At 59.4% G+C, this 25,955-nt stretch overlaps 1 protein-coding gene across 2 annotated transcripts in view; it reads right to left on the bottom strand.

Annotated features, from left to right (window-relative positions):
* Positions 1-15,551: 15,551 nt before the first annotated feature.
* Positions 15,552-25,955, bottom strand: part of MAPKAPK3 (MAPK activated protein kinase 3) — a 70,106-nt gene continuing 59,702 nt past the window's right edge. For both annotated transcript variants that reach the window (XM_073645144.1, XM_073645143.1), the window contains exons 7-10: positions 23,955-24,079; positions 23,509-23,594; positions 22,486-22,566; positions 15,552-15,875 (exon numbers count right to left, since the gene is read on the bottom strand). In XM_073645144.1, the coding sequence (XP_073501245.1) occupies positions 15,723-15,875; positions 22,486-22,566; positions 23,509-23,594; positions 23,955-24,079 (445 nt within the window). In that variant the 3' untranslated portion in view covers positions 15,552-15,722. The remainder of the gene's footprint in view (positions 15,876-22,485; positions 22,567-23,508; positions 23,595-23,954; positions 24,080-25,955) is intronic.

Raw genomic sequence — 25,955 nt, 5'->3', positions numbered from 1 at the left:
CTTACTGCCGCCATCCTCTCCTCCTTTTACTGCCGCCACCCTCTCCTCCCCTTGCGGCCGCCATCCCCTCCTCCCCTTACGGCTCCCATCCCCTCCTCCCCTTACGGCTGCCATCCCCTCCTGGCACTCCTCGGTTCATGGTACAGTGGGATCACTAATCACGCTCACGCCAGTCAGTCCAGGTGCGTGCGTAACAGTTTGCTCAGGCCATGGTCCCCGTTGCGCCCCACGGTCCTTCTCTCTCAGAGACATTTTGAATCCTTGTCTGGCGAATACGTGCACCAAGAAAAAAATTTTTTTTTCTCAAGCTATGGCCCAGGCGATTTACGCATCAGCCCAAATGGATCTATCAGCTCTCGTTCCTGCGGATCCACCACGGTACTATGGGGATCCAAAACGAAGCCGAGCATTTGTGGAGCAATGCATGCTGCATTTCAAGTTCTATGCTCACTATTTTCCTACCGATCAGGTTAAAGTGGCATTTATGATGTCCTACCTAGCGGGTGATGCCTTGAAATGGATCACCCCCCTATGTGAAGCATGGGATCCTATCGTCTTTGACCTGCAGGCCTTCCTGGTGGCCTTTCTAATGGTCTTCGATGACCTTAATACTGAAGCCTCTGCTAAAGCTTCCCTTCCCAATATCCCGGAGCAGCCCCGATGGGTAATGTGTGTAGGTAGCCCACCAGTCCTCCAGCCCGAAGAGACTGCTGCCCACCCAGAATCCACACAGGATGACAATGCTCCACAGAATACTTCTCTTCCCAACCTCAAGAGGCAGTCCAGACGTGCAAGGCGTAGAGGCAAACCATCACGCCAGGTTCTGTCCTCCCAAAGACCTCCTGTTCCCTAGCCTGTAGAGGCAGCTTTCCGCACAGAATCCACGAAGGATGACTATGTTCGTCAGGCAAAGCAGAAGCCAGAACTCAATCGGATTGCGGTCCCGCTGCGGTGGTTTGGGACCCCCTGACGGTCTTTGTCCAGCGAAGGTTGGAGAATCCCAAGACATTAGGCCTGTAGGAGAGGCTGCCCTTGGCGTTAGTGTTTCCTCTCCACAGATGACCATGACTGTCTCCGTGGCAAGTGAAGGCCTCGGATTAACCGGAAGTTTCGGGTTTAAAGCCTTGAAGAATCGGTGTCTGATTCCCGTCCGACAACTCCAGAAGCCGGTTTGGGCATTGTCAGCAGAAGGACGAGCCCTACTCAGAAACAGTCAAAATATGTCTGTACAAATTAAGCTCCAGATTGGAGCATTACACATGAAGAAGTTCACATTCCAGGTGCTGTCTGGTTTACCCACAGGTCGTCCAGAGCCGAGAGATCTAGTGCCCGCTCAGGTCTGGAGATCCTGCATGGTGTTTCCTGGGGGACTGCTGAGGTACAAGGGGTGTCCAGTCCCCATATCTGCAGGACAGTCAGCAGTTTCTTCTTCTTTTTCACCAGATCTGCTAGTCGCTGACTCGCTGTGCGCTGAAGTCTCCGAGGGAAGGGAAGCGGAGGCATTGTCCCCACACAGTCTCGACGATTGTACCAATGATCTGGCTTCAGGTACCGTCCCGCCTTACAGACATGTCATCTCTGAAACCAGTCTGAAGATGGTCCTAAAGCAAGGACCCTCCGTCTCTAATAAATCTGGTCCTACATCCATCAAGGCGGTGTTTACCCCCGAGTCTCTTCACCCCTCCAACCAGGCGGAGGACCTCCAGTTGTCTCCTGAATCGTCCGGGGTGCTACCTGATAACAAAGGGAGAGAGACTTTCCTGTGTGCTGTTCCTGGTACTTCACCCACTTCATCTGTTGCTGAGGATGGCTTGATAGGATGAAGCATCCTAGTCACCAAGATAATGAGATCAGTTTAGTTTCCTCTAGTGGACAGAAGAGGTAATCCTCTTGAAGAGAAGGATTGGCCTCCAAATTCTCTGCAGAAGACCCTTGCTGGCTTGAAGAAGACGGGGCGTAAAGGGGGGGGGGGTACTGTAACATCCCTGGAGGCGTGCTTGCATAGTGCACCACCTCCCACTATGCAAGACCGCAATCTTACCTGTCAGTCCGGCCTACAAACCTTGCTCCAGTTCTTGCTATGTGCATGTCTCTTGACTGACTGTTTAGGGCGGCGGCCCGGTTACTTCCTGATTCTTATAGCTGCTTTCGTCGCACCCCTAATGCGTCTCCAGCCTATTGCTTTGAGTCACTGGATATTTAAACCCCCTCCACCCAGTAGGAGGTGCCTGAGCAACACCTTCACTCAGTTAGTCTTTGCTACTGAATTGCCAGGTCCTGTCCTCTTTCTAGTCTGCCTCCTCCATTCTGGGGGCTGCATTCCCAGACCTGTTATCTCTGACTTCTAGTCTCTTCCCGCCACTCTGGGGGCTGTATACCCAGGCTCGTTCTTGTATCTCATTGCAGTAGCAGTTCCTGTCTGAACTGTATCCTAGCCTGTTACCTGTTTGTCTCTGTCTGTACCTTCCCTTTTCCTGCAGTATCTGAACCTGCACCTAACTCCAACTCGTTGTCTCTGTACTTCTGTTTGTGAGTTTTGTGTCCACTCGCTACTTCATGTGAAGTACCTTGTGTGTATCTGGTTCTGCTTGTCCCTTTTCCCTTCCTCCATATCTTCCTCCTGTGTTCTAGCCATCTTCCTGCATTTTCCTGTCTGTTCCATGTGAACAGAGCCCTGTCCTCTCTGCCTTGTCCACCGCACCTGCGGTTTCGCTCTGCTTAGCCTTGTCCACCGCACCTGCGGTTTCGCTCTGCACAGCCTTGTCCACCGCACCTGCGGTTTCCCTCTGCTCAGCCTTGTCCACCGCACCTGCGGTTTCTCTCCGCTCTGTCTTGCCCACCGCTCCTGCGGTTTCTCTCCGCTCTGACTTGCCCACGGCTCCGGCGGCTTCCCTCTGCTCTGCCTTACCCACCTCTCCGGCGGTTTCTCTCTGCTCTGACTTGCCCACCGCTCCAGCGGTTTCTCCCTGCTCTGCCTTGTCCACCGCACCTGCGGTTTCTCTCTGCTTAGCCTTGTCCACCGCTCCTGCGGTTTCGCTCTGCTCAGCCTTGTCCACCGCACCTGCGGTTTCGCTCTGCTCAGCCTTGTCCACCGCACCTGCGGTTTCGCTCTGCTCAGCCTTGTCCACCGCACCTGCGGTTTCGCTCTGCTCAGCCTTTTCCACCGCACCTGCGGTTTCGCTCTGCTCAGCCTTGTCCACCGCACCTGCTGTTTCGCTCTGCTCAGCCTTGTCCACCGCACCTGCGGTTTCGCTCTGCTCAGCCTTGTCCACCGCACCTGCGGTTTCGCTCTGCTCAGCCTTGTCCACCACACCTGCGGTTTCGCTCTGCTCAGCCTTGTCCACCGCACCTGCAGTTTCGCTCTGCTCAGCCTTGTCCACCGCACCTGCAGTTTCGCTTTACTCTGCTTGACTACCGCATCTGCGGCTCTGAACTCGTCTCCCAGTCTGTACTGGACCCTATCCAGCCTGCGCTCCAACCTGCTAGTACCTCCCTGTCTGCACTCCATTCGTGCTTGCCAGTGCCCACATAACAGCATACCAGCCGTGCTTGCCGGTGCCCACCTGTCTGCATACCAGCCGTACTTGCCAATACCCACCTGCCTGTATGCCAGTCTTACCTGCCTGTTCCTGCATTCCCTGGTGTGGGTCAACAACTGTGACCGGGGTCTGACCTGGAGTCGTACCTGTTCCCTCTACTCGGTTCCTCCTTGGTCCACGGAGTCGAATAAGCCGCCGTGCGACCTTGGTCGGATCAGGCTGATACTTAGTTACGTCCCTCCTGGCACTCCTCTGTTCATGGTACAGTGGGATCACTAATCACGCTCACGCCAGTCAGTCCAGGCGCGAGCGTAACGCTCTTCTCCCCTTGCGGCTGCCATCCCCTCCTCCCCTTACGGCCACCATCCCCTCCTCCCCTTGCTGCCGCCATCCCCTCCTCCCTTTACGGCCGCCATCCCCTTACGGCCGCCATCCCCTCCTCCCCTCACGGCCGCCATCCTATCCTCCCCTTGCGGCCTCCATCTCCACCTCCCCTTATGGCCGCCATCCCCTCCTCCCCTTACGGCCGCCATCCCCTCCTCCCCTTGCGGTCGCCATCCCCTACTCCCCTTACGGCCGCCATCCCCTCCTCCCCTTACGGCCGCCATCCCCTCCTCCCCTTGCGGCCACCATTCCCTCCTCCCCTTGCTCCCCTTACGGCCCCCATCCCCTCCTCCCCTTACGGCCGCCATCCCCTCCTCCCCTTACGGCCGCCATCCCCTCCTCCCCTTACGGCCGCCATCCCCTCCTCCCCTTGCAGCCACCATCCCTTCCTCCTCTTACGGCCGCCATCCTCTCCTCCCCTTGCGGCCGCCATCCCCTCCTCCCCTTGCGGCTGCCATCCTCTCATCCCCTTGCGGCCGCCATCCCCTCCTCCCCTTACGGCCGCCATCCTCTCCTCCCCTTATGGCCGCTATCCCCTCCTCCCCTCACGACCGCCATCCTCTCTTCCCCTTGCGGCCGCCATCCCCTCCTCCCCTTACGGTCGCCATCTCCTCCTCCCCTTACGGCCGCCATCCCCTCCTCCCCTTACGGCCGCCATCCCCTCCTCCCCTTACGGCCGCCATCCCCTCCTCCTCTTGCAGCCGCCATCCCCTCCTCCTGTTACAGCCGCCATCCTCTACTCCCCTTGCAGCCGCCATCTCCTCCTTCCCTTACGGCCGCCGTCCCCTCCTCCCCTTGCGGTCGCCATCCCCTACTCCCCTTACGGCCGCCATCCCCTCCTCCCCTTGCGGCCACCATTCCCTCCTTCCCTTGCTCCCCTTACGGTCGCCATCCCCTACTCCCCTTACGGCCGCCATCCCCTCCTCCCCTTGCTCCCCTTACGGCCGCCATCCCCTCCTCCCCTTGCGGACGCCATCCCCTCCTCCTCTTGCAGCCGCCATCCCCTCCTCCTGTTACAGCCGCCATCCTCTACTCCCCTTGCAGCCGCCATCTCCTCCTTCCCTTACGGCCGCCGTCCCCTCCTCCCCTTGCGGTCGCCATCCCCTACTCCCCTTACGGCCGCCATCCCCTCCTCCCCTTGCGGCCACCATTCCCTCCTTCCCTTGCTCCCCTTACGGCCGCCATCCCCTCCTCCCCTTGCAGCCACCATCCCCTCCTCCCCTTGCAGCCACCATCCCTTCCTCCTCTTACGGCCGCCATACTCTCCTCCCTTTGCGGCCACCATCCCCTCCTCCCCTTGCGGCTGCCATCCTCTCATCCCCTTGCGGCCGCCATCCCCTCCTCCCCTTACAGCCGCCATCCTCTCCTCCCCTTATGGCCGCCATCCCCTCCTTCCCTTACGGCCGCTATCCCCTCCACCCCTTACGGCCGCCATCCCCTCCTCCCCTTACGGCCGCTATCCCCTCCTCCCCTCACGACCGCCATCCTCTCTTCCCCTTACGGCCGCCATCCCCTCCTCCCCTTGCGGTCGCCATCCCCTCCTCCCCTTGCGGTCGCCATCCCCTCCTCCCCTTGCGGTCGCCATCCCCTCCTCCCCTTGCGGTCGCCATCCCCTCCTCCCCTTACGGCCGCCATCCCCTCCTCCCATTGCGGCCGCCATTCCCTCCTCCCCTTGCTCCCCTTACGGCCGCCATCCCCTCCTCCCCTTGCGGACGCCATCCCCTCCTCCTCTTGCAGCCGCCATCCCCTCCTCCTCTTACAGCCGCCATCCTCTACTCCCCTTGCAGCCGCCATCCCCTCCTTCCCTTACGGCCGCCATCCCCTCCTCCCCTTGTGGTCGCCATCCCCTACTCCCCTTACGGCCGCCATCCCCTCCTCCCCTTGCGGCCACCATTCCCTCCTCCCCTTGCTCCCCTTACGGCCGCCATCCCCTCCTCCCCTTGCGGCCACCATTCCCTCCTCCCCTTGCTCCCCTTACGGCCGCCATCCCCTCCTCCCCTTGCAGCCGCCATCCCCTCCTCCCCTTGCGGTCACCATCCCTTCCTCCTCTTACGGCCGCCATCCTCTCTTCCCCTTGCGGCCGCCATCCCCTCCTCCCCTTGCGGCTGCCATCCTCTCATCCCCTTGCGGCTGCCATCCCCTCCTCCCCTTACGGCCGCCATCCTCTCCTCCCCTTACGGCCGCCATCCCCTCCTTCCCTTACGGCCGCCATCCCCTCCTCCCCTTACGTCCGCCATCCCCTCCTCCCCTTACGGCCGCTATCCCCTCCTCCCCTCACGACCGCCATCCTCTCTTCCCCTTGCAGCTACCATCCCCTCCTCCCCTTGCAGCCACCATCCCTTCCTCCTCTTACGGCCGCCATCCTCTCCTCCCTTTGCGGCCACCATCCCCTCCTCCCCTTGCGGCTGCCATCCTCTCATCCCCTTGCGGCCGCCATCCCCTCCTCCCCTTACGGCCGCCATCCTCTCCTCCCCTTATGGCCGCCATCCCCTCCACCTCTTACGGCCGCCATCCCCTCCTCCCCTTACGGCCGCCATCCTCTCCTCCCCTTATGGCCGCCATCCCCTCCACCTCTTACGGCCGCCATCCCCTCCTCCCCTTACGGCCGCTATCCCCTCCTCCCCTCACGACCGCCATCCTCTCTTCCCCTTACGGCTGCCATCCCCTCCTCCCCTTACGGCTGCCATCCCCTCCTCCCCTTACGGCCCCCATCCCCTCCTCCCCTTGCGGTCGCCATCCCCTCCTCCCCTTACGGCCGCCATCCCCTCCTCCCATTGCGGCCGCCATTCCCTCCTCCCCTTGCTCCCCTTACGGCCGCCATCCCCTCCTCCCCTTGCGGACGCCATCCCCTCCTCCTCTTGCAGCCGCCATCCCCTCCTCCTCTTACAGCCGCCATCCTCTACTCCCCTTGCAGCCGCCATCCCCTCCTTCCCTTACGGCCGCCATCCCCTCCTCCCCTTGTGGTCGCCATCCCCTACTCCCCTTACGGCCGCCATCCCCTCCTCCCCTTGCGGCCACCATTCCCTCCTCCCCTTGCTCCCCTTACGGCCGCCATCCCCTCCTCCCCTTGCAGCCGCCATCCCCTCCTCCCCTTGCGGCCACCATCCCTTCCTCCTCTTACGGCCGCCATCCTCTCTTCCCCTTGCGGCCGCCATCCCCTCCTCCCCTTGCGGCCGCCATCCCCTCCTCCCCTTGCGGCTGCCATCCCCTCCTCCCCTTGCGGCTGCCATCCCCTCCTCCCCTTACGGCCGCCATCCTCTCCTCCCCTTACGGCCGCCATCCCCTCCTTCCCTTACGGCCGCCATCCCCTCCTCCCCTTACGGCCGCCATCCCCTCCTCCTCTTACGGCCGCTATCCCCTCCTCCCCTCACGACCGCCATCCTCTCTTCCCCTTGCAGCCACCATCCCCTCCTCCCCTTGCGGCCACCATCCCTTCCTCCTCTTACGGCCGCCATCCTCTCCTCCCTTTGCGGCCACCATCCCCTCCTCCCCTTGCGGCTGCCATCCTCTCATCCCCTTGCGGCCGCCATCCCCTCCTTCCCTTACGGCCGCCATCCTCTCCTCCCCTTATGGCCGCCATCCCCTCCTTCCCTTACGGCCGCTATCCCCTCCACCCCTTACGGCCGCCATCCCCTCCTCCCCTTACGGCCGCTATCCCCTCCTCCCCTCACGACCGCCATCCTCTCTTCCCCTTACGGCCGCCATCCCCTCCTCCCCTTACGGCCGCCATCCCCTCCTCCCCTTGTGGTCGCCATCCCCTACTCCCCTTACGGCCGCCATCCCCTCCTCCCCTTACGGCCGCCATCCCCTCCTCCCATTGCGGCCGCCATTCCCTCCTCCCCTTGCTCCCCTTACGGCCGCCATCCCCTCCTCCCCTTGCGGACGCCATCCCCTCCTCCTCTTGCAGCTGCCATCCCCTCCTCCTCTTACAGCCGCCATCCTCTACTCCCCTTGCAGCCTCCATCCCCTCCTTCCCTTACGGCCGCCATCCCCTCCTCCCCTTGTGGTCGCCATCCACTACTCCCCTTACGGCCGCCATCCCCTCCTCCCCTTGCGGCCACCATTCCCTCCTCCCCTTGCTCCCCTTACGGCCGCCATCCCCTTTTCCCCTTGCAGCCGCCATCCCCTCCTCCCCTTGCGGCCACCATCCCTTCCTCCTCTTACGGCCGCCATCCTCTCTTCCCCTTGCGGCCGCCATCCCCTCCTCCCCTTGCGGCTGCCATCCTGTCATCCCCTTGCGGCTGCCATCCCCTCCTCCCCTTACGGCCGCCATCCTCTCCTCCCCTTACAGCCGCCATCCCCTCCTTCCCTTACGGCCGCCATCCCCTCCTCCCCTTACGGCCGCCATCCCCTCCTCCCCTTACGGCCGCTATCCCCTCCTCCCCTCACGACCGCCATTCTCTCTTCCCCTTGCAGCCACCATCCCCTCCTCCCCTTGCAGCCACCATCCCTTCCTCCTCTTACGGCCGCCATCCTCTCCTCCCTTTGTGGCCACCATCCCCTCCTCCCCTTGCGGCTGCCATCCTCTCATCCCCTTGCGGCCGCCATCCCCTCCTCCCCTTACGGCCGCCATCCTCTCCTCCCCTTATGGCCGCCATCCCCTCCTCCCCTTATGGCCGCTATCCCCTCCTCCCCTCACGACCGCCATCCCCTCCTCCCCTTACGGCCGCTATCCCCTCCTCCCCTCACGACCGCCATCCTCTCTTCCCCTTACGACCCCCATCCCCTCCTCGCCTTGCGGTCGCCATCCCCTCCTCCCCTTACGGCCGCCATCCCCTCCTCCCATTGCGGCCGCCATTCCCTCCTCCCCTTGCTCCCCTTACGGCCGCCATCCCCTCCTCCCCTTGCGGACGCCATCCCCTCCTCCTCTTGCAGCCGCCATCCCCTCCTCCTCTTACAGCCGCCATCCTCTACTCCCCTTGCAGCCGCCATCCCCTCCTTCCCTTACGGCCGCCATCCCCTCCTCCCCTTGTGGTCGCCATCCCCTACTCCCCTTACGGCCGCCATCCCCTCCTCCCCTTACGGCCGCCATCCCCTCCTCCCATTGCGGCCGCCATTCCCTCCTCCCCTTGCTCCCCTTACGGCCGCCATCCCCTCCTCCCCTTACGGACGCCATCCCCTCCTCCCCTTGCGGATGCCATCCCCTCCTCCTCTTGCAGCCGCCATCCCCTCCTCCTCTTACAGCCGCCATCCTCTACTCCCCTTGCAGCCGCCATCCCCTCCTTCCCTTACGGCCGCCATCCCCTCCTCCCCTTGTGGTCGCCATCCCCTACTCCCCTTACGGCCGCCATCCCCTCCTCCCCTTGCGGCCACCATTCCCTCCTCCCCTTGCTCCCCTTACGACCGCCATCACCTCCTCCCCTTGCAGCCGCCATCCCCTCCTCCCTTTGCGGCCACCATCCCCTCCTCCCCTTGCGGCTGCCATCCTCTCATCCCCTTGCGGCCGCCATCCCCTCCTCCCCTTACGGCCGCCATCCTCTCCTCCCCTTATGGCCGCCATCCCCTCCTTCCCTTACGGCCGCTATCCCCTCCACCCCTTACGGCCGCTATCCCCTCCTCCCCTCATGACCGCCATCCTCTCTTCCCCTTACGGCCCCCATCCCCTCCTCCCCTTGCGGTCGCCATCCCCTCCTCCCCTTACGGCCGCCATCCCCTCCTCCCATTGCGGCCGCCATTCCCTCCTCCCCTTGCTCCCCTTACGGCCGCCATCCCCTCCTCCCCTTGCGGACGCCATCCCCTCCTCCTCTTGCAGCCGCCATCCCCTCCTCCTCTTACAGCCGCCATCCTCTACTCCCCTTGCAGCCGCCATCCCCTCCTTCCCTTACGGCCGCCATCCCCTCCTCCCCTTGTGGTCGCCATCCCCTACTCCCCTTACGGCCGCCATCCCCTCCTCCCCTTGCGGCCACCATTCCCTCCTCCCCTTGCTCCCCTTACGGCCGCCATCACCTCCTCCCCTTGCGGCCACCATCCCTTCCTCCTCTTACGGCCGCCATCCTCTCTTCCCCTTGCGGCCGCCATCCTCTCATCCCCTTACGGCCGCCATCCCCTCCTTCCCTTACGGCCGCCATCACCTCCTCCCCTCACGACTGCCATCCTCTCTTCCCCTTGGGCCGCCATCCCTTCCTCCCCTTACGGCCGCCATCCCCTCCTCCCCTTACGGCCGCCATCCTCTCCTCCCCTTGCGGTCGCCATCCCCTCCTCCCCTTACGGCCGCCATCCCCTCCTCCCATTGCGGCCGCCATTCCCTCCTCCCTTTGCTCCCCTTACGGCCGCCATCCCCTCCTCCCCTTGCGGACGCCATCCCCTCCTCCCCTTGCAGCCGCCATCCCCTCCTCCTCTTACAGCCGCCATCCTCTACTCCCCTTGCAGCCGCCATCCCCTCCTCCCCTTGCGGCTGCCATCCTCTCATCCCCTTGCAGCTGCCATCCTTTCCTCCCCTTATGGCCGCCATCCCCTCCTTCCCTTACGGCCGCCATCCCCTCCTCCCCTTGTGGCCGCCATCCTCTCCTCCCCTTGCGGCCGCCATCCCCTCCTCTCCTTGTGGCCGACATCCTCTCCTCCCCGCACGGCCGCCATCCTCCCCTCCTTCCCTTTCGGTCGCCATCCCCTCCTCCCCTTGCAGCTGCCATCCTCTCCTCCCCTTATGGCCGCCATCCCCTCCTTCCCTTACGGCCGCCATCCCCTCCTCCCCTTGCGGCCGCCATCCTCTCCTCCCCTTGCGGCCGCCATCCCCTCCTCCCCTTACTGCCGCCATCCCCTCCTCCCCTTGCGGCCACTATCCCCTCCTCCCCTTACGGCCGCCATCCTCTCCTGCCCTTACTGCCGCCATCCTCTCCTCCCCTTGCGGCCGCCATCCTCTCCTCCCCTTGCGGCCGCCATCCTCTCCTCCCTTTACGGCCGCCATCTTCTCCTCCCATTACTGCCGCCATCCTCTCCCCCCCCCCTTGCGGCCACTATCCCCTCCTCCCCTTACGGCCGCCATCCTCTCCTCTCCTTGCGGCCGCCATCCTCTCCTCCCCTTGCGGCCGCCATCCCCTCCTCCCCTTACGTCCGCCATCCCCTTCTTCCCTTGCGGCCGCCATCCCCTTCTTCCCTTGCGGCCGCCATCCCTTCCTCCCCTTGCGTCCACCATCCCCTCCTCCCTTTAAGGCCGCCATCCCCTCCTCCCCTTGCAGCCGCCATCCCCTCCTCCCCTTACGGCCGCCATCCCCTTCTTCCCTTGCGGCCGCCATCCCCTTCTTCCCTTGCGGCCGCCATCCCTTCCTCCCCTTGCGTCCACCATCCCCTCCTCCCTTTAAGGCCGCCATCCCCTCCTCCCCTTGCAGCCGCCATCCCCTCCTCCCCTTACGGCCGCCATCCTCTGCTCCTCTTACGGCCACCATCCTCTCCTCCCCTTGCGGCCGCCATTCCCTCCTCCCCTTGCGGCACCCATCCCCTCCTCCCCTTGCTCCCGCTATCCCCTCCTCCCCTTACGGCTGCTATCCTCTCCTCCTCTTACAGCCGCCATCCTCTCCTCCCCTTGCGGCCGCCATTCTCTCCTCCCATTGCAGCTACCATCCCCTCCTCCCCTTACGGCCGCCATCCCTTCCTCCCATTGCGGCCGCCATCCCCTCCTCCCCTTGCGGCCGCCATCCCCTCCTCACTTTGCTGCCGCCATCCCGTTCTCCCCTTGCGACCGCTATCCCCTCCTCCCCTTACTGCCGCCATACTATTCTCCCCTTGCGGCCGCCATCCCCTCCTCCCCTTGCGGCCGCCATCCCCTCCTCCCCTTGCGGCCGCCATCCCCTCCTCCCCTTGCAACCGCCATCCCCTCCTCTCCTTGCGGGCGCCATCCCCTCCTCTCCTTGCGGGCGCCATCCCCTCCTCCCCTTACTGCCGCCATCCCCTCCTCCCCTTCCGGCCGCCATCCCCTCCTCCCCTTGCGGCCGCCATCCCCTCCTCCCCTTACTGCCGCCATCCTATCCTCCCCTTGCTGCCGCCATCCCCTCCTCCCCTTGCGGCCACCATCCCCTCCTCACCTTGAAACCACCATCCCCTCCTCCCCTTGCGACCGCCATCCCCTCCTCACCTTGAAACCACCATCCCCTCCTCCCCTTGCGACCGCCATCCCCTCCTCCCCTTACTGCCGCCATCCTATTCTCCCCTTGCGGCCGCCATCCCCTCCTCCCTTTGCGGCCGCCATCCCCTCCTCCCCTTGCGACCGCCATCCCCTCCTCCCCTTGCGGCCGCTATCCCCTCCTCCCCTTACTGCCGCCATCATATCCTCCCCTTGCGAGCGCCATCCCCTCCTCCCCTTACTGCCGCCATCCCCTCCTCCCCTTGCAGCCACTATCCCCTCCTCCCCTTACTGCCGCCATCCTCTCCTCCCCTTGCGGCCGCCATCCTCTCCTCCCCTTGCGGCCGCCATCCCCTCCTCCCCTTACTGCCGCCATCCTCTCCTCCCCTTACTGCCGCCATCCCCTCCTCCCCTTACTGCCGCCATCCCCTCCTCCCCTTACTGCCGCCATCCCCTCCTCCCCTTACTGCCGCCATCCCCTCCTCCCCTTGCGGCCGCCATCCCCTCCTCCCCTTGCGGCCGCCATCCCCTCCTTCCCTTGCGGCCGCCATCCCCTCCTTCCCTTGCGGCCGCCATCCCCTCCTTCCCTTACTGCCGCCATCCCCTCCTCCCCTTACGGCCGCCATCCCCTCCTCCCCTTACGGCCGCCATCCCCTCCTTCCCTTACGGCCGCCATCCCCTCCTCCCCTTGCGGCCGCCATCCCCTCCTCCCCTTGCGGCCGCCATCCCCTCCTCCCCTTACTGCCGCCATCCCCTCCTCCCCTTGCAGCCGCCATCCCCTTCTCCCCTTATGGCCGTGCTCTCAGTCTTCCCGAGTCATGGCGCCTCCTTCAGTGCTGTCCGCTGTGGCGCCCATCGCTGGCGGGATGCTTAGCACGGACATGATCCTCTCTCGCTTGCGGACAGTTTTCATACTTTTTTTCTGGTATTTCGTTAGATTATTGCAGTACAGGGGTCCTGAGCCCCCGACAGACGTTACCGCTGGGCCCCCTCAGATCAGTGATCGTGTGGAATCTATAGAGGGGCATCGGGTGATTACAGCCTCAGCGATAGGTGGAGCTGTGTCGCCCCCTTGTGGCCGGAGGGTGAGCTGCAATTTTTCCTCCTGACAGTGGTGGACACAGGCCGGCGACGTCCTTTTTGCGCTTCTGACTTGTTTCCGCCATATTCCCAGGAATACTCCACACGTCTATGCTGAAAGCAGCCATAGCGCCACATTTACCCAGCATTTACCAAATTAGCGTATTTGTGGTTCATGTTTGTGAGGTATACAGAGATCAGTACACAGGAATCCTGCAAAGTAATGTGTAATGCACATTATACTGACGAGAAGGCACTTCCTTGTTCTGGGGAGTCACATGATGCATCACATGACCCCCCCTTAGCCAGTCAGCAATATCCGGGAGCATCATGTGACACGGCTCAGATGCGGAATTTATACTGCATCACATGACCCAGTTTAGAGCTGCTGACTGGCTGAGAGGGATCACGTGATGCGCTATGTGACTACAGGGCCAGGAACTGCCTCTGTCCTGTCACCAATTAGTGAGAGTCTATTGGGGGTCAGCATCTAGGCGGGAGACTCATAGGGAGACCCACGAAGCAGCGTCTGAACAATGACCTAGTACAGGAGTCTCAAAGATGAAGCAAAACTCATTAGGTCAGGAGACTCCAAAAAGACCAGAAGTACAGCAGAGCTGGGCATGTGAGGAGGCATTCTTGTGGCAATATAGAAGAGCCCAGTGCCGTAGCAGAGCCTAGTGATGGAGCAGAGCCAGGTATGTCAGGAGGCACTTGTGGTGATGTAGCAGAGGCTAGTGATGTAGCAGAGCCAGGTATGTCAGGAGGCATTTGTGGTAATGTAGCAGAGCCTAGTGATGGAGCAGAGCCAGGTATGTCAGGAGGCACTTGTGGTGATGTAGCAGAGCCAGGTATGTCAGGAGGCACTTGTGGTGATGTAGCAGAGCCTAGTGATGGAGCAGAGCCAGGTATGTCAGGAGGCATTTGTGGTGATGTAGCAGAGCCAGGTATGTCAGGAGGCACTTGTGGTAATGTAGCAGAGGCTAGTGATGTAGCAGAGCCAGGTATGTCAGGAGGCATTTGTGGTAATGTAGCAGAGCCTAGTGATGTAGCAGAGCCAGGTATGTCAGGAGGCATTTGTGGTAATGTAGCAGAGCCTAGTGATGGAGCAGAGCCAGGTATGTAAGGAGGCATTTCTGGTGATGTAGCAGAGGCTAGTGATGTAGCAGAGCTGGACATGTGAGGAGGCACAATTGGGCAAGTATAGCAGAGCCTAGTGATGCAGCAGACCAGGTATGTCAGGACGCACTTGTGGCAGATGTAGTGCAGGGAACGTCTCCACAGTAGACGCATAAACGCCAAGTGCCTGAGTACACAGGCGGCAAGCCAAAGACCATCGAGAGCCGGCGACAAGGGAAGGAAGCAGAGCACAGCGGAGCATCCAGCAGAGGTAACAACTCCGCTTCCTTTCAGTGAATTGTAACGTTTCTGTTGGAAAATCTGCCCTGACCTAATGGTTCTCATAGCTGAGGGTTTGTTACACTGTATCCAAGAGAATGCCAAGAGTGTGCAAAGCCGTCATCAAAGCAAAAGGGGGCTACTGTGAAGACCCTAGAATATAAGACATATTTTCAGTTGTTTCACACTTTTTTGTTAAGTATATAATTCCACATGTGGTAATTCATAGTTCTGATGCCTTCAGTGTGAATGTACAATTTTCATAGTCATGAAAATACAGAGAAATCTTTAAATGAGAAGGTGTGTCCAAACTTTTGGTCTGTACTGTATATGTATAATTATTATGTGACTGTGTGTATATCGATATCTTCTACATATTACTATTCAGAAATCTTTTAAGGATTTTACTTGGTCTGTAAAACCCCTTTAAACCCCTTGTCAGGGCATGCTGGGAGTTGTAGTTTTGAGCAGCTGGCGGCTCCCAGGCTGGGGTGTTTGATGAGAGCGTGTGATTGAAATTGTTCAGGGACGCCGGGGTCCGCAGTGACATTGACCACAATCCCCCCTGCCGGGGGCGCGGAGGCTCGGCACATTCCATCTCGCAGCCGTCCGCCGGTTTCTGGATGTAGTTTTATGTCGAATGACGTTTTACCTTGTGGAATGAAACTTCCCAGACGTCTCGGCTCCGGCGTCACCATCATGCTCAGAGATTCCATCCTTCTACCCAAAATATGCCCCTAGTGGCACAACGCCACACTCCTCCTGCTCTGCCAGTGTCAGTCTACACTGCAGGTTCTGCTCATGAATCAGCAGGCTCAGGATGAGCACTAGCAGAGGCCTCTCCCTATTACAAGACTCAGAGATAGCAATGCAAAGGTGTAGATTACACCCTGGCGGTCTACATTACTGGCGGGGGGCTGTGTACGGCTGACGGGGGGGAAGGAGGATACAAGCCATGATGGCCGAGCTCTCTGGTTGTTGGGTAGTAGACCACATCCTATTGTAATGTTTGGGTGAGAAGAGACCCTCACACACGTCCCTCAGTGGGGGGGCACTGGGGGACGGACATCAATGAATGGTACAATAGTCACAACTTCCTGAGACAAAAAGGTTTTATCGACAGTCAATTTCCATAAATATATATAAGTATGTACAGGCCGGGCGCAGCGCCCGCAGAGGAGCCGATCACACCATCTACAGAAAGACATCAAGAAGCCACACACAGGCCCCGACCCTCTGACAACACTTCTGGGCCTTCCATAGTCCTATTGGTTGTTGCAGCCTGCAGGGGGCGCACTGCCATCGGTTTGTTTCTTGCGACGTTTGTTTAGTAATCTGTTGGTGGACGAGTTGAGATCTTTTATCTTCACCTGGTCGTAGTCGACCCTCATGGTGGCCAAAGCGCTGGTCATTTCCTCCTGAGGAGAAAGAGACGAGGAGTCAGAGAACAGAGACGAAGCGAGGAAAAGAGAGGCCAGGAACGAAAAGAAGAGGAAGAGAAGAAGACGACGGGAAATACTGGGAGAACAAAGGAGACCTGAGGTCACAGAAAGGAGATCCAGGGAGCAAGCAGATCCGGAGATCCAGGGAGCAAGCAGATCCGGAAACAGGAAGAAAAGATCTGGGAACCGGTGCAGTGGGTCAGGATCAAGAGAAGATCTGGGAACAGGTGCAGGGGGTCAGGAGAAGATCTGGGAAAAGGTGCAGGAGGTCAGGATCAGGAGAAGATCTGGGAACAGGTGCAGGGGGTCGGGATCAGGAGAAGATCTGGGAACAGGCGCAGGGGGTCAGGATCAGGAGAAGATCTGGGAACAGGCGCAGGGGGTCAGGATCAGGAGAAGATCTGGGAAAAGGTGCAGGGGGTCAGGATCAGGAGAAGATCTGGGAACAAGTGCAGGGGATCAGGAGAAGATCTGGGAACAAGTGCAGGGGATCAGGAGAAGATCTGGGAACAGGTGCAGAGGGTCAGGGTCAGGAGAAGATCTGGGAACAGGCGCAGGGGGTCAGGATCAGGAGAAGATCTGGGAACAGGCGCAGGGGGTCAGGATCAGGAGAAGATCTGGGAACAGGTGCAGTGGGTCAGGATCAGGAGAAGATCTGGGAACAGGCGCAGGGGGTCAGGATCAGGAGAAGATCTGGGAACAAGTGCAAGGGGTCGGGATCAGGAGAAGATCTGGGATCAGGTGCAGGGGGTCGGGATCAGGAGAAGATCTGGGATCAGGTGCAGGGGGTCAGGATCAGAAGATCTGGGAACAGGTGCAGAGGGTCAGGGTCAGGAGAAGATCTGGGAACAGGTGCAGGGGGTCAGGATCAGGAGAAGATCTGGGAACAGGCGCAGGGGGTCAGGATCAGGAGAAGATCTGGGAAAAGGTGCAGGGGGTCAGGATCAGGAGAAGATCTGGGAACAAGTGCAGGGGATCAGGAGAAGATCTGGGAACAGGCGCAGGGGGTCAGGATCAGGAGAAGATCTGGGAACAGGCGCAGGGGGTCAGGATCAGGAGAAGATCTGGGAACAGGTGCAGTGGGTCAGGATCAGGAGAAGATCTGGGAACAGGCGCAGGGGGTCAGGATCAGGAGAAGATCTGGGAACAAGTGCAGGGGGTCGGGATCAGGAGAAGATCTGGGATCAGGTGCAGGGGGTCAGGATCAGAAGATCTGGGAACAGGCGCAGGGGGTCAGGATCAGGAGAAGATCTGGGAACAGGCGCAGGGGGTCAGGATCAGGAGAAGATCTGGGAACAGGCGCAGGGGGTCAGGATCAGGAGAAGATCTGGGAACAGGCGCAGGGGGTCAGGATCAGGAGAAGATCTGGGAAAAGGTGCAGGGGGTCAGGATCAGGAGAAGATCTGGGAACAAGTGCAAGGGGTCGGGATCAGGAGAAGATCTGGGATCAGGTGCAGGGGGTCGGGATCAGGAGAAGATCTGGGAACAGGTGCAGGGGGTCGGGATCAGGAGAAGATCTGGGAACAGGTGCAGTGGGTCAGGATCAGGAGAAGATCTGGGAACAGGCGCAGGGGGTCAGGATCAGGAGAAGATCTGGGAACAGGCGCAGGGGGTCAGGATCAGGAGAAGATCTGGGAAAAGGTGCAGGGGGTCAGGATCAGGAGAAGATCTGGGAACAAGTGCAGGGGATCAGGAGAAGATCTGGGAACAAGTGCAGGGGATCAGGAGAAGATCTGGGAACAGGTGCAGAGGGTCAGGGTCAGGAGAAGATCTGGGAACAGGAGCAGGGGGTCGGGATCAGGAGAAGATCTGGGAACAAGTGCAATGGGTCAGGATCAGGAGAAGATCTGGGAACAGGTGCAGGGGGTCAGGATCAGGAGAAGATCTGGGAAAAGGTGCAATGGGTCAGGATCAGGAGAAGATCTGGGAACAGGTGCAGGGGGTCAGGATCAGGAGAAGATCTGGGAACAGGTGCAGGGGGTCAGGATCAGGAGAAGATCTGGGAACAGGTGCAGGGGGTCAGGATCAGGAGAAGATCTGGGAACAGGTGCAGGGGATCAGGAGAATATCTGGGAACAGGAGCAGGGGGTCAGGATCAGGAGAAGATCTGGGAACAGGTGCAATGGGTCAGGATCAGGAGAAGATCTGGGAACAGGTGCAGGGGGTCAGGATCAGGAGAAGATCTGGGAACAGGTGCAGGGGGTCGGGATCAGGAGAAGATCTTGGAACAGGTACAGGGGGTCAGGATCAGGAGAAGATCTGGGAACAGGTGCAGGGGGTCAGGAGAAGATCTGGGAACAGGTGCAGTGGGTCAGGATCAGGAGAAGATCTGGGAACAGGAGCAGGGGGTCAGGATCAGGAGAAGATCTGGGAACAGGAGCAGGGGGTCAGGATCAGGAGAAGATCTGGGAACAGGTGCAGTGGGTCAGGATCAGGAGAAGATCTGGGAACAGGAGCAGGGGGTCAGGATCAGGAGAAGATCTGGGATCAGGTGCAGGGAGTCGGGATCAGGAGAAGATCTGGGATCAGGTGCAGGGAGTCGGGATCAGGAGAAGATCTGGGATCAGGTGCAGGGGGTCGGGATCAGGAGAAGATCTGGGATCAGGTGCAGGGAGTCGGGATCAGGAGAAGATCTGGGAACAGGTGCAGGGGGTCAGGATCAGGAGAAGATCTGGGAACAGGTGCAGGGGGTCGGGATCATGAGAAGATCTGGGAACAGGAGCAGGGGGTCAGGATCAGGAGAAGATCTGGGAACAGGTGCAGGGGATCAGGTGAAGATCTGGGAACAGGTGCAGGGAGTCGGGATCAGGAGAAGATCTGGGAACAGGTGCAGAAGGTCGGGATCAGGAGAAAATCTGGAAACAGGTGCAGGGGATCAGGAGAAGATCTGGGAACAGGTGCAGGGGATCAGGAGAAGATCTGGGAACAGGTGCAGGGGATCAGGAGAAGATCTGGGAACAGGTGCAGGGGGTCAGGATCAGGAGAAGATCTGGGAACAGGTGCAGGGGTCGGGATCAGAAGATCTGGCAACAGGTGCAGGGGGTCGGGATCAGAAGATCTGGCAACAGGTGCAGGGGGTCGGGATCAGGAGAAGATCTGGGATCAGGTGCAGGGGGTTGGGATCAGGAGAAAATCTGGGATCAGGTGCAGTGGGTCAGGATCAGGAGAAAATCTGGGAAGAGGTGCAGGGGGTCGGGATCAGGAGAAAATCTGGGAACAGGTGCAGGGGATCAGGAGAAGATCTGGGAACAGGTGCAGGGGGTCAGGATCAGGAGAAGATCTGGGAACAGGTGCAAGGGGTCGGGATCAGAAGATCTGGGAACAGGTGCAATGGGTCAGGATCAGGAGAAGATCTGGGATCAGGTGCAGGGGGTCAGGATCAGGAGAAGATCTGGGAACAGGTGCAGGGGGTCAGGATCAGGAGAAGATCTGGGAACAGGTGCAGGGGATCAGGAGAAGATCTGGGAACAGGTGCAGGGGGTCAGGATCAGGAGAAGATCTGGGAACAGGTGCAAGGGGTCGGGATCAGAAGATCTGGGAACAGGCGCAATGGGTCAGGATCAGGAGAAGATCTGGGAACAGGTGCAATGGGTCAGGATCAGGAGAAGATCTGGGAACATGTGAAGGGGGTCGGGATCAGGAGAAGATCTGGGAACAAGTGCAGGGGGTCGGGATCAGGAGAAGATCTGGGAACAGGTGCAGGGGGTCGGGATCAGGAGAAGATCTGGGATCAGGTGCAAGGTGTCAGGATCAGGAGAAGATCTGGGAACAAGTGCAGGGGATCAGGAGAAGATCTGGGAAAAGGTGCAGGGGGTCAGGATCAGGAGAAGATCTGGGAACAGGTGCATAGGGTCGGGATCAGGAGAAGATCTGGGAACAGGTGCAGTGGGTTGGGATCAGGAGAAGATCTGGGAACAGGTGCAGTGGGTCAGGATCAGGAGAAGATCTGGGAACAGGCGCAGGGGGTCAGGATCAGGAGAAGATCTGGGAACAGGCGCAGGGGGTCAGGATCAGGAGAAGATCTGGGAAAAGGTGCAGGGGGTCAGGATCAGGAGAAGATCTGGGAACAAGTGCAGGGGATCAGGAGAAGATCTGGGAACAAGTGCAGGGGATCAGGAGAAGATCTGGGAACAGGTGCAGAGGGTCGGGATCAGGAGAAGATCTGGGAACAGGAGCAGGGGGTCGGGATCAGGAGAAGATCTGGGAACAAGTGCAATGGGTCAGGATCAGGAGAAGATCTGGGAACAGGTGCAGGGGGTCAGGATCAGGAGAAGATCTGGGAAAAGGTGCAGGGGATCAGGAGAAGATCTTGGAACAAGTGCAGGGGATCAGGAGAAGATCTGGGAACAGGTGCAGGGGGTCAGGATCAGGAGAAGATCTGGGAACAGGAGCAGGGGATCAGGAGAAGATCTGGGAACAGGTGCAGTGGGTCAGGATCAGGAGAAGATCTGGGAACAGGTGCAGGGAGTCGGGATCAGGAGAAGATCTGGGAACAGGTGCAATGGGTCAGGATCAGGAGAAGATCTGGGAACAGGTGCAGGGGGTCAGGATCAGGAGAAGATCTGGGAACAGGTGCAGGGGGTCGGGATCAGGAGAAGATCTTGGAACAGGTACAGGGGGTCAGGATCAGGAGAAGATCTGGGAACAGGTGCAGGGGATCAGGAGAAGATCTGGGAACAGGTGCAGGGGGTCAGGATCAGGAGAAGATCTGGGAACAGGAGCAGGGGGTCAGGAGAAGATCTGGGAACAGGTGCAGTGGGTCAGGATCAGGAGAAGATCTGGGAACAGGTGCAGGGGGTCAGGATCAGGAGAAGATCTGGGATCAGGTGCAGGGAGTCGGGATCAGGAGAAGATCTGGGATCAGGTGCAGGGAGTCGGGATCAGGAGAAGATCTGGGATCAGGTGCAGGGGGTCAGGATCAGAAGATCTTGGAACAGGTGCAGGGGGTCAGGATCAGGAGAAGATCTGGGATCAGGTGCAGGGGGTCAGGATCAGAAGATCTGGGAACAGGTGCAGGGGGTCAGGATCAGGAGAAGATCTGGGATCAGGTGCAGGGGGTCAGGATCAGAAGATCTGGGAACAGGTGCAGGGGGTCAGGATCAGGAGAAGATCTGGGATCAGGTGCAGGAGGTAGGGATGAGGAGAAGATCTGGGATCAGGTGCAGGGGGTCGGGATCAGGAGAAGATCTGGGAACAGGTGCAGGGGGTCGGGATCAGGAGAAGATCTTGGAACAGGTGCAGTGGGTCGGGATCAGGAGAAGATCTGGGAACAGGTGCGGGGAGTCGGGATCAGGAGAAGATCTGGGAACAGGTGCGGGGAGTCGGGATCAGGAGAAGATCTGGGAACAGGTGCGGGGAGTCGGGATCAGGAGAAGATCTGGGAACAGGTGCAGGGGGTCGGGATCAGGAGAAGATCTGGGAACAGGTGCAGGGGGTCGGGATGAGGAGAAGATCTGGGAACAGGTGCAGGGGATCAGGAGAAGATCTGGGAACAGGAGCAGGGGGTCAGAATCAGGAGAAGATCTGGGAACAGGTGCAGGGGGTCGGGATCAGGAGAAGATCTGGGATCAGGTGCAGGGGGTCGGGATCAGGAGAAAATCTGGGAACAGGTGCAGGGGGTCGGGATCAGGAGAAGAGCTGGGAACAGGTGCAGGGGATCAGGAGAAGATTTGGGAACAGGTGCAGGGGGTCGGGATCAGGAGAAGATCTGGGATCAGGTGCAGGGGGTCGGGATCAGGAGAAGATCTGGGATCAGGTGCAGGGGGTCGGGATCAGGAGAAAATCTGGGATCAGGTGCAGGGGGTCGGGATCAGGAGAAAATCTGGGAACAGGAGCAGGGGGTCAGGATCAGGAGAAGATCTGGGATCAGGTGCAGGGGGTCGGGATCAGGAGAAAATCTGGGAACAGGTGCAGGGGGTCGGGATCAGGAGAAGATATGGGAACAGGTGCAGGGGTTCAGGAGAAGATCTGGGATCAGGTGCAGGGGGTCGGGATCAGGAGAAGATATGGGAACAGGTGCAGGGGGTCGGGATCAGGAGAAAATCTGGGAACAGGTGCAGGGGGTCGGGATCAGGAGAAAATCTGGGAACAGGTGCAGGGGGTCAGGATCAGGAGAAGATCTGGGAACAGGTGCAGGGGGTCAGGATCAGGAGAAGATCTGGGAACAGGTGCAATGGGTCAGGATCAGGAGAAGATCTGGGAACAGGTGCAGGGGATCAGGAGAAGATCTGGGAACAGGTGCAATGGGTCAGGATCAGGAGAAGATCTGGGATCAGGTGCAGGGGGTCAGGATCAGGAGAAGATCTGGGATCAGGTGCAGAGGGTCAGGGTCAGGAGAAGATCTGGGATCAGGTGCAGGGGGTCAGGATCAGGAGAAGATCTGGGATCAGGTGCAGGGGGTCAGGATCAGGAGAAGATCTGGGATCAGGTGCAGGGGTCAGGATCAGAAGATCTGGGAACAGGTGCAGGGGGTCGGGATCAGGAGAAGATCTGGGAACAGGTGCAGGGGGTCAGGATCAAGAGGTGAAGATCAGGTGCAGGGGATCCGGGATTGTGACATCATTATCCTGAGTTGTTAACCACCCACCTTGACTTCATCCCAGTGTTCTTTGTCCTCCTGAAGGACTCGCGCCGTGTGCAGGGGGGTCTGTGGGACCGCCATAGATTGCTGCATTCAAGAAAACATCATCAGCAAAAACCCAGCATCAACTAAACTGAACATCCACATAGGGAAAGAAAGAAAACTCTGAAGTGTCCACAGTCTACAGGGGAAGAGATGTGCTGCAGATGGCAATCACAGCACCACCTTGTGGCCACAGTGTGCAGGGGGAGAGCTGTGCTGCAGATGGCAATCACAGCGCCACCTTGTGGCCACAGTGTGCAGGGGGAGAGATGTGCTGCAGATGACAATCACAGCACCACCTTGTGGCCACAGTCTGCAGGGGGAGAAATGTGCTGCAGATGGCAATCACAGCACCACCTTGTGGCCACAGTCTGCAGGGGGAGAGATGTGCTGCAGATGGCAATCACAGCGCCATCATGTGGCCACAGCCTTCTGGGGGAGAGATGTGCTGCAGGTAGAAATCACTGTGCCTCCTTGTGGCCACAGTCTGCAGGGGGAGAGATGTGCTGCAGGTAGAAATTATTGTGCCTCCTTGTGGCCATAGACTACAGGGGGCGAGATGTGCTGCAGGTTGAAATCACAGCGCCTCCTTGTGGCCACAGTCTGCAGGGGGAGAGATGTGCTGAAGGTAGAAATCACTGCGCCTCCTTGTGGCCATAGACTGCAGGGACAGAGATGTGCTGCAGATAGACATCACTGCGCCTCCTTGTGGCCACAGTCTGCAGGGGGAGAGATGTGCAGCAGATAGACATCACTGCGCCTCCTTGTGGCCACCGTCTGCAGGGGGAGAGATGTGCTGCAGATAGACATCACTGCGCCCCCTTGTGGCCACAGTCTGCAGGGGGAGAGATGTGCTGCAGATAGACATCACTGCGCCCTCTTGTGGCCACAGTTGGCAGGAGCAATGGTCGTCTCCCGCTGATCCTAGCCGGAGACATTTACCAGGAGCCGGGAGTCGTGTTACGGACATGATGAGTGTGAACATACGTTTATCCAGGAGTGATTCATGAACTGGGTGATTGACATCCGCTCCGTCGGCTCCGTTCTCAGGAGATGCTGGATCATCTCTTTAGCTGTGAAAGGAGAAAAAGAGGTGAAGTGTCAGCCGCAGTCACCAACCACAGGTGATCAATGCAGGTCCAGCAGCCGCTATTCGGCTTACACCGGGGTCTGCTCCACCTGATTCACTACAGAATATACATATTATACTCCAGTCACATCCAAAGCATCCTGCGCACTGTGGGAGCTCAGGGGTCTACACGGTCAGGTTACATGTTGACCCGCGGAGGAGGAGCTCATTTGCTGTGTCCAGGATTTTGCTTGCAGCTTTGGATGTGACTGGAGGAAATGACAACATTGGTTACTTTACTGCTAATGTAGATGTGACTTAGACACAAATACCCAAAAGAGGCTGCCCCTTTAAGGCCGCGTACCTTCCTCCGACACCTCATTCCATTCGGGGGCTGGGAATTCATACTGCCCCATGCGGATTCTCTTCTTCATCCCCGGAGAGATGGCCTGGCCCGTGTTGGAATAGAAAGGAGGGTAACCGCAGAGCCTGCGGGTCAGAGGAGAAATCAGAGGACAGGTGAGAGGAGAGGTCAGAGGACAGGTGAGAGGAGAGGTCAGAGGAGAAATCAGAGGACAGGTGAGAGGAGAGGACAGGTGAGAGGAGAGGACAGGTGAGAGGAGAGGTCAGAGGACAGGTGAGAGGAGAGGTCAGAGGAGAAATCAGAGGACAGGTGAGAGGAGAGGTCAGAGGACAGGTGAGAGGACAGGTCAGAGGAGAGGTCAGAGGAGAAATCAGAGGACAGGTGAGAGGAGAGGTCAGAGGAGAGGTCAGAGGACAGGTGAGAGGACAGGTCAGAGGAGAGGTCAGAGGAGAAATCAGAGGACAGGTGAGAGGAGAGGTCAGAGGAGAGGTCAGAGGAGAAATCAGAGGACAGGTGAGAGGAGAGGTCAGAGGACAGGTGAGAGGAGAGGTCAGAGGACAGGTGAGAGGACAGGTCAGAGGAGAGGTCAGAGGAGAAATCAGAGGACAGGTGAGAGGAGAGGTCAGAGGACAGGTGAGAGGAGAGGTCAGAGGACAGGTGAGAGGACAGGTCAGAGGAGAGGTCAGAGGAGAGGTCAGAGGAGAGGTCAGAGGACAGGTGAGAGGAGAGGTCAGAGGACAGGTGAGAGGAGAGGTCAGAGGACAGGTGAGAGGAGAGGTCAGAGGAGAGGTCAGAGGAGAAATCAGAGTACAGGTGAGAGGAGAGGTCAGAGGAGAAATCAGAGTACAGGTGAGAGGAGAGGTCAGAGGAGAAATCAGAGGACAGGTGAGAGGAGAGGTCAGAGGACAGGTGAGAGGAGAGGTCAGAGGAGAAATCAGAGGACAGGTGAGAGGAGAGGTCAGAGGACAGGTGAGAGGAGAGGTCAGAGGAGAAATCAGAGGACAGGTGAGAGGAGAGGTCAGAGGACAGGTGAGAGGAGAGGTCAGAGGAGAAATCAGAGGACAGGTGAGAGGAGAGGTCAGAGGACAGGTGAGAGGAGAGGTCAGAGGAGAAATCAGAGGACAGGTGAGAGGAGAGGTCAGAGGACAGGTGAGAGGAGAGGTCAGAGGACAGGTGAGAGGAGAGGTCAGAGGAGAGGTCAGAGGAGAAATCAGAGGACAGGTGAGAGGAGAGGTCAGAGGACAGGTGAGAGGAGAGGTCAGAGGAGAAATCAGAGGACAGGTGAGAGGAGAGGTCAGAGGACAGGTGAGAGGAGAGGTCAGAGGAGAAATCAGAGGACAGGTGAGAGGAGAGGTCAGAGGACAGGTGAGAGGAGAGGTCAGAGGACAGGTGAGAGGAGAGGTCAGAGGAGAAATCAGAGGACAGGTGAGAGGAGAGGTCAGAAGAGAAATCAGAGGACAGGTGAGAGGAGAGGTCAGAGGAGAAATCAGAGGACAGGTGAGAGGAGAGGTCAGAGGAGAAATCAGAGGACAGGTGAGAGGAGAGGTCAGAGGACAGGTGAGAGGAGAGGTCAGAGGAGAAATCAGAGGACAGGTGAGAGGAGAGGTCAGAGGATAGGTGAGAGGAGAGGACAGGTGAGAGGAGAGGTCAGAGGAGAAATCAGAGGACAGGTGAGAGGAGAGGTCAGAGGAGAAATCAGAGGACAGGTGAGAGGAGAGGTGAGAGGACAGGTGAGAGGAGAGGTCAGAGGATAAATCAGAGGACAGGTGAGAGGAGAAATCAGAGGACAGGTGAGAGGAGAGGTCAGAGGACAGGTGAGAGGAGAGGTCAGAGGAGAGGTGAGAGGAGAGGTCAGAGGACAGGTGAGAGGAGAGGTCAGAGGAGAAATCAGAGGACAGGTGAGAGGAGAGGTCAGAGGAGAAATCAGAGGACAGGTGAGAGGAGAGGTCAGAGGAGAAATCAGAGGACAGGTGAGAGGAGAGGTCAGAGGAGAAATCAGAG

The sequence above is a fragment of the Phyllobates terribilis genome, unplaced genomic scaffold (genome assembly GCF_046119375.1).
Source record: "Phyllobates terribilis strain yellow unplaced genomic scaffold, ASM4611937v1 Scaffold_8__6_contigs__length_399053987, whole genome shotgun sequence".
Lineage (NCBI taxonomy): Eukaryota > Metazoa > Chordata > Amphibia > Anura > Dendrobatidae > Phyllobates > Phyllobates terribilis.
Note: the sequence above shows the minus strand (reverse complement) of the source record. Positions and strands in the feature narration are given on the sequence as shown.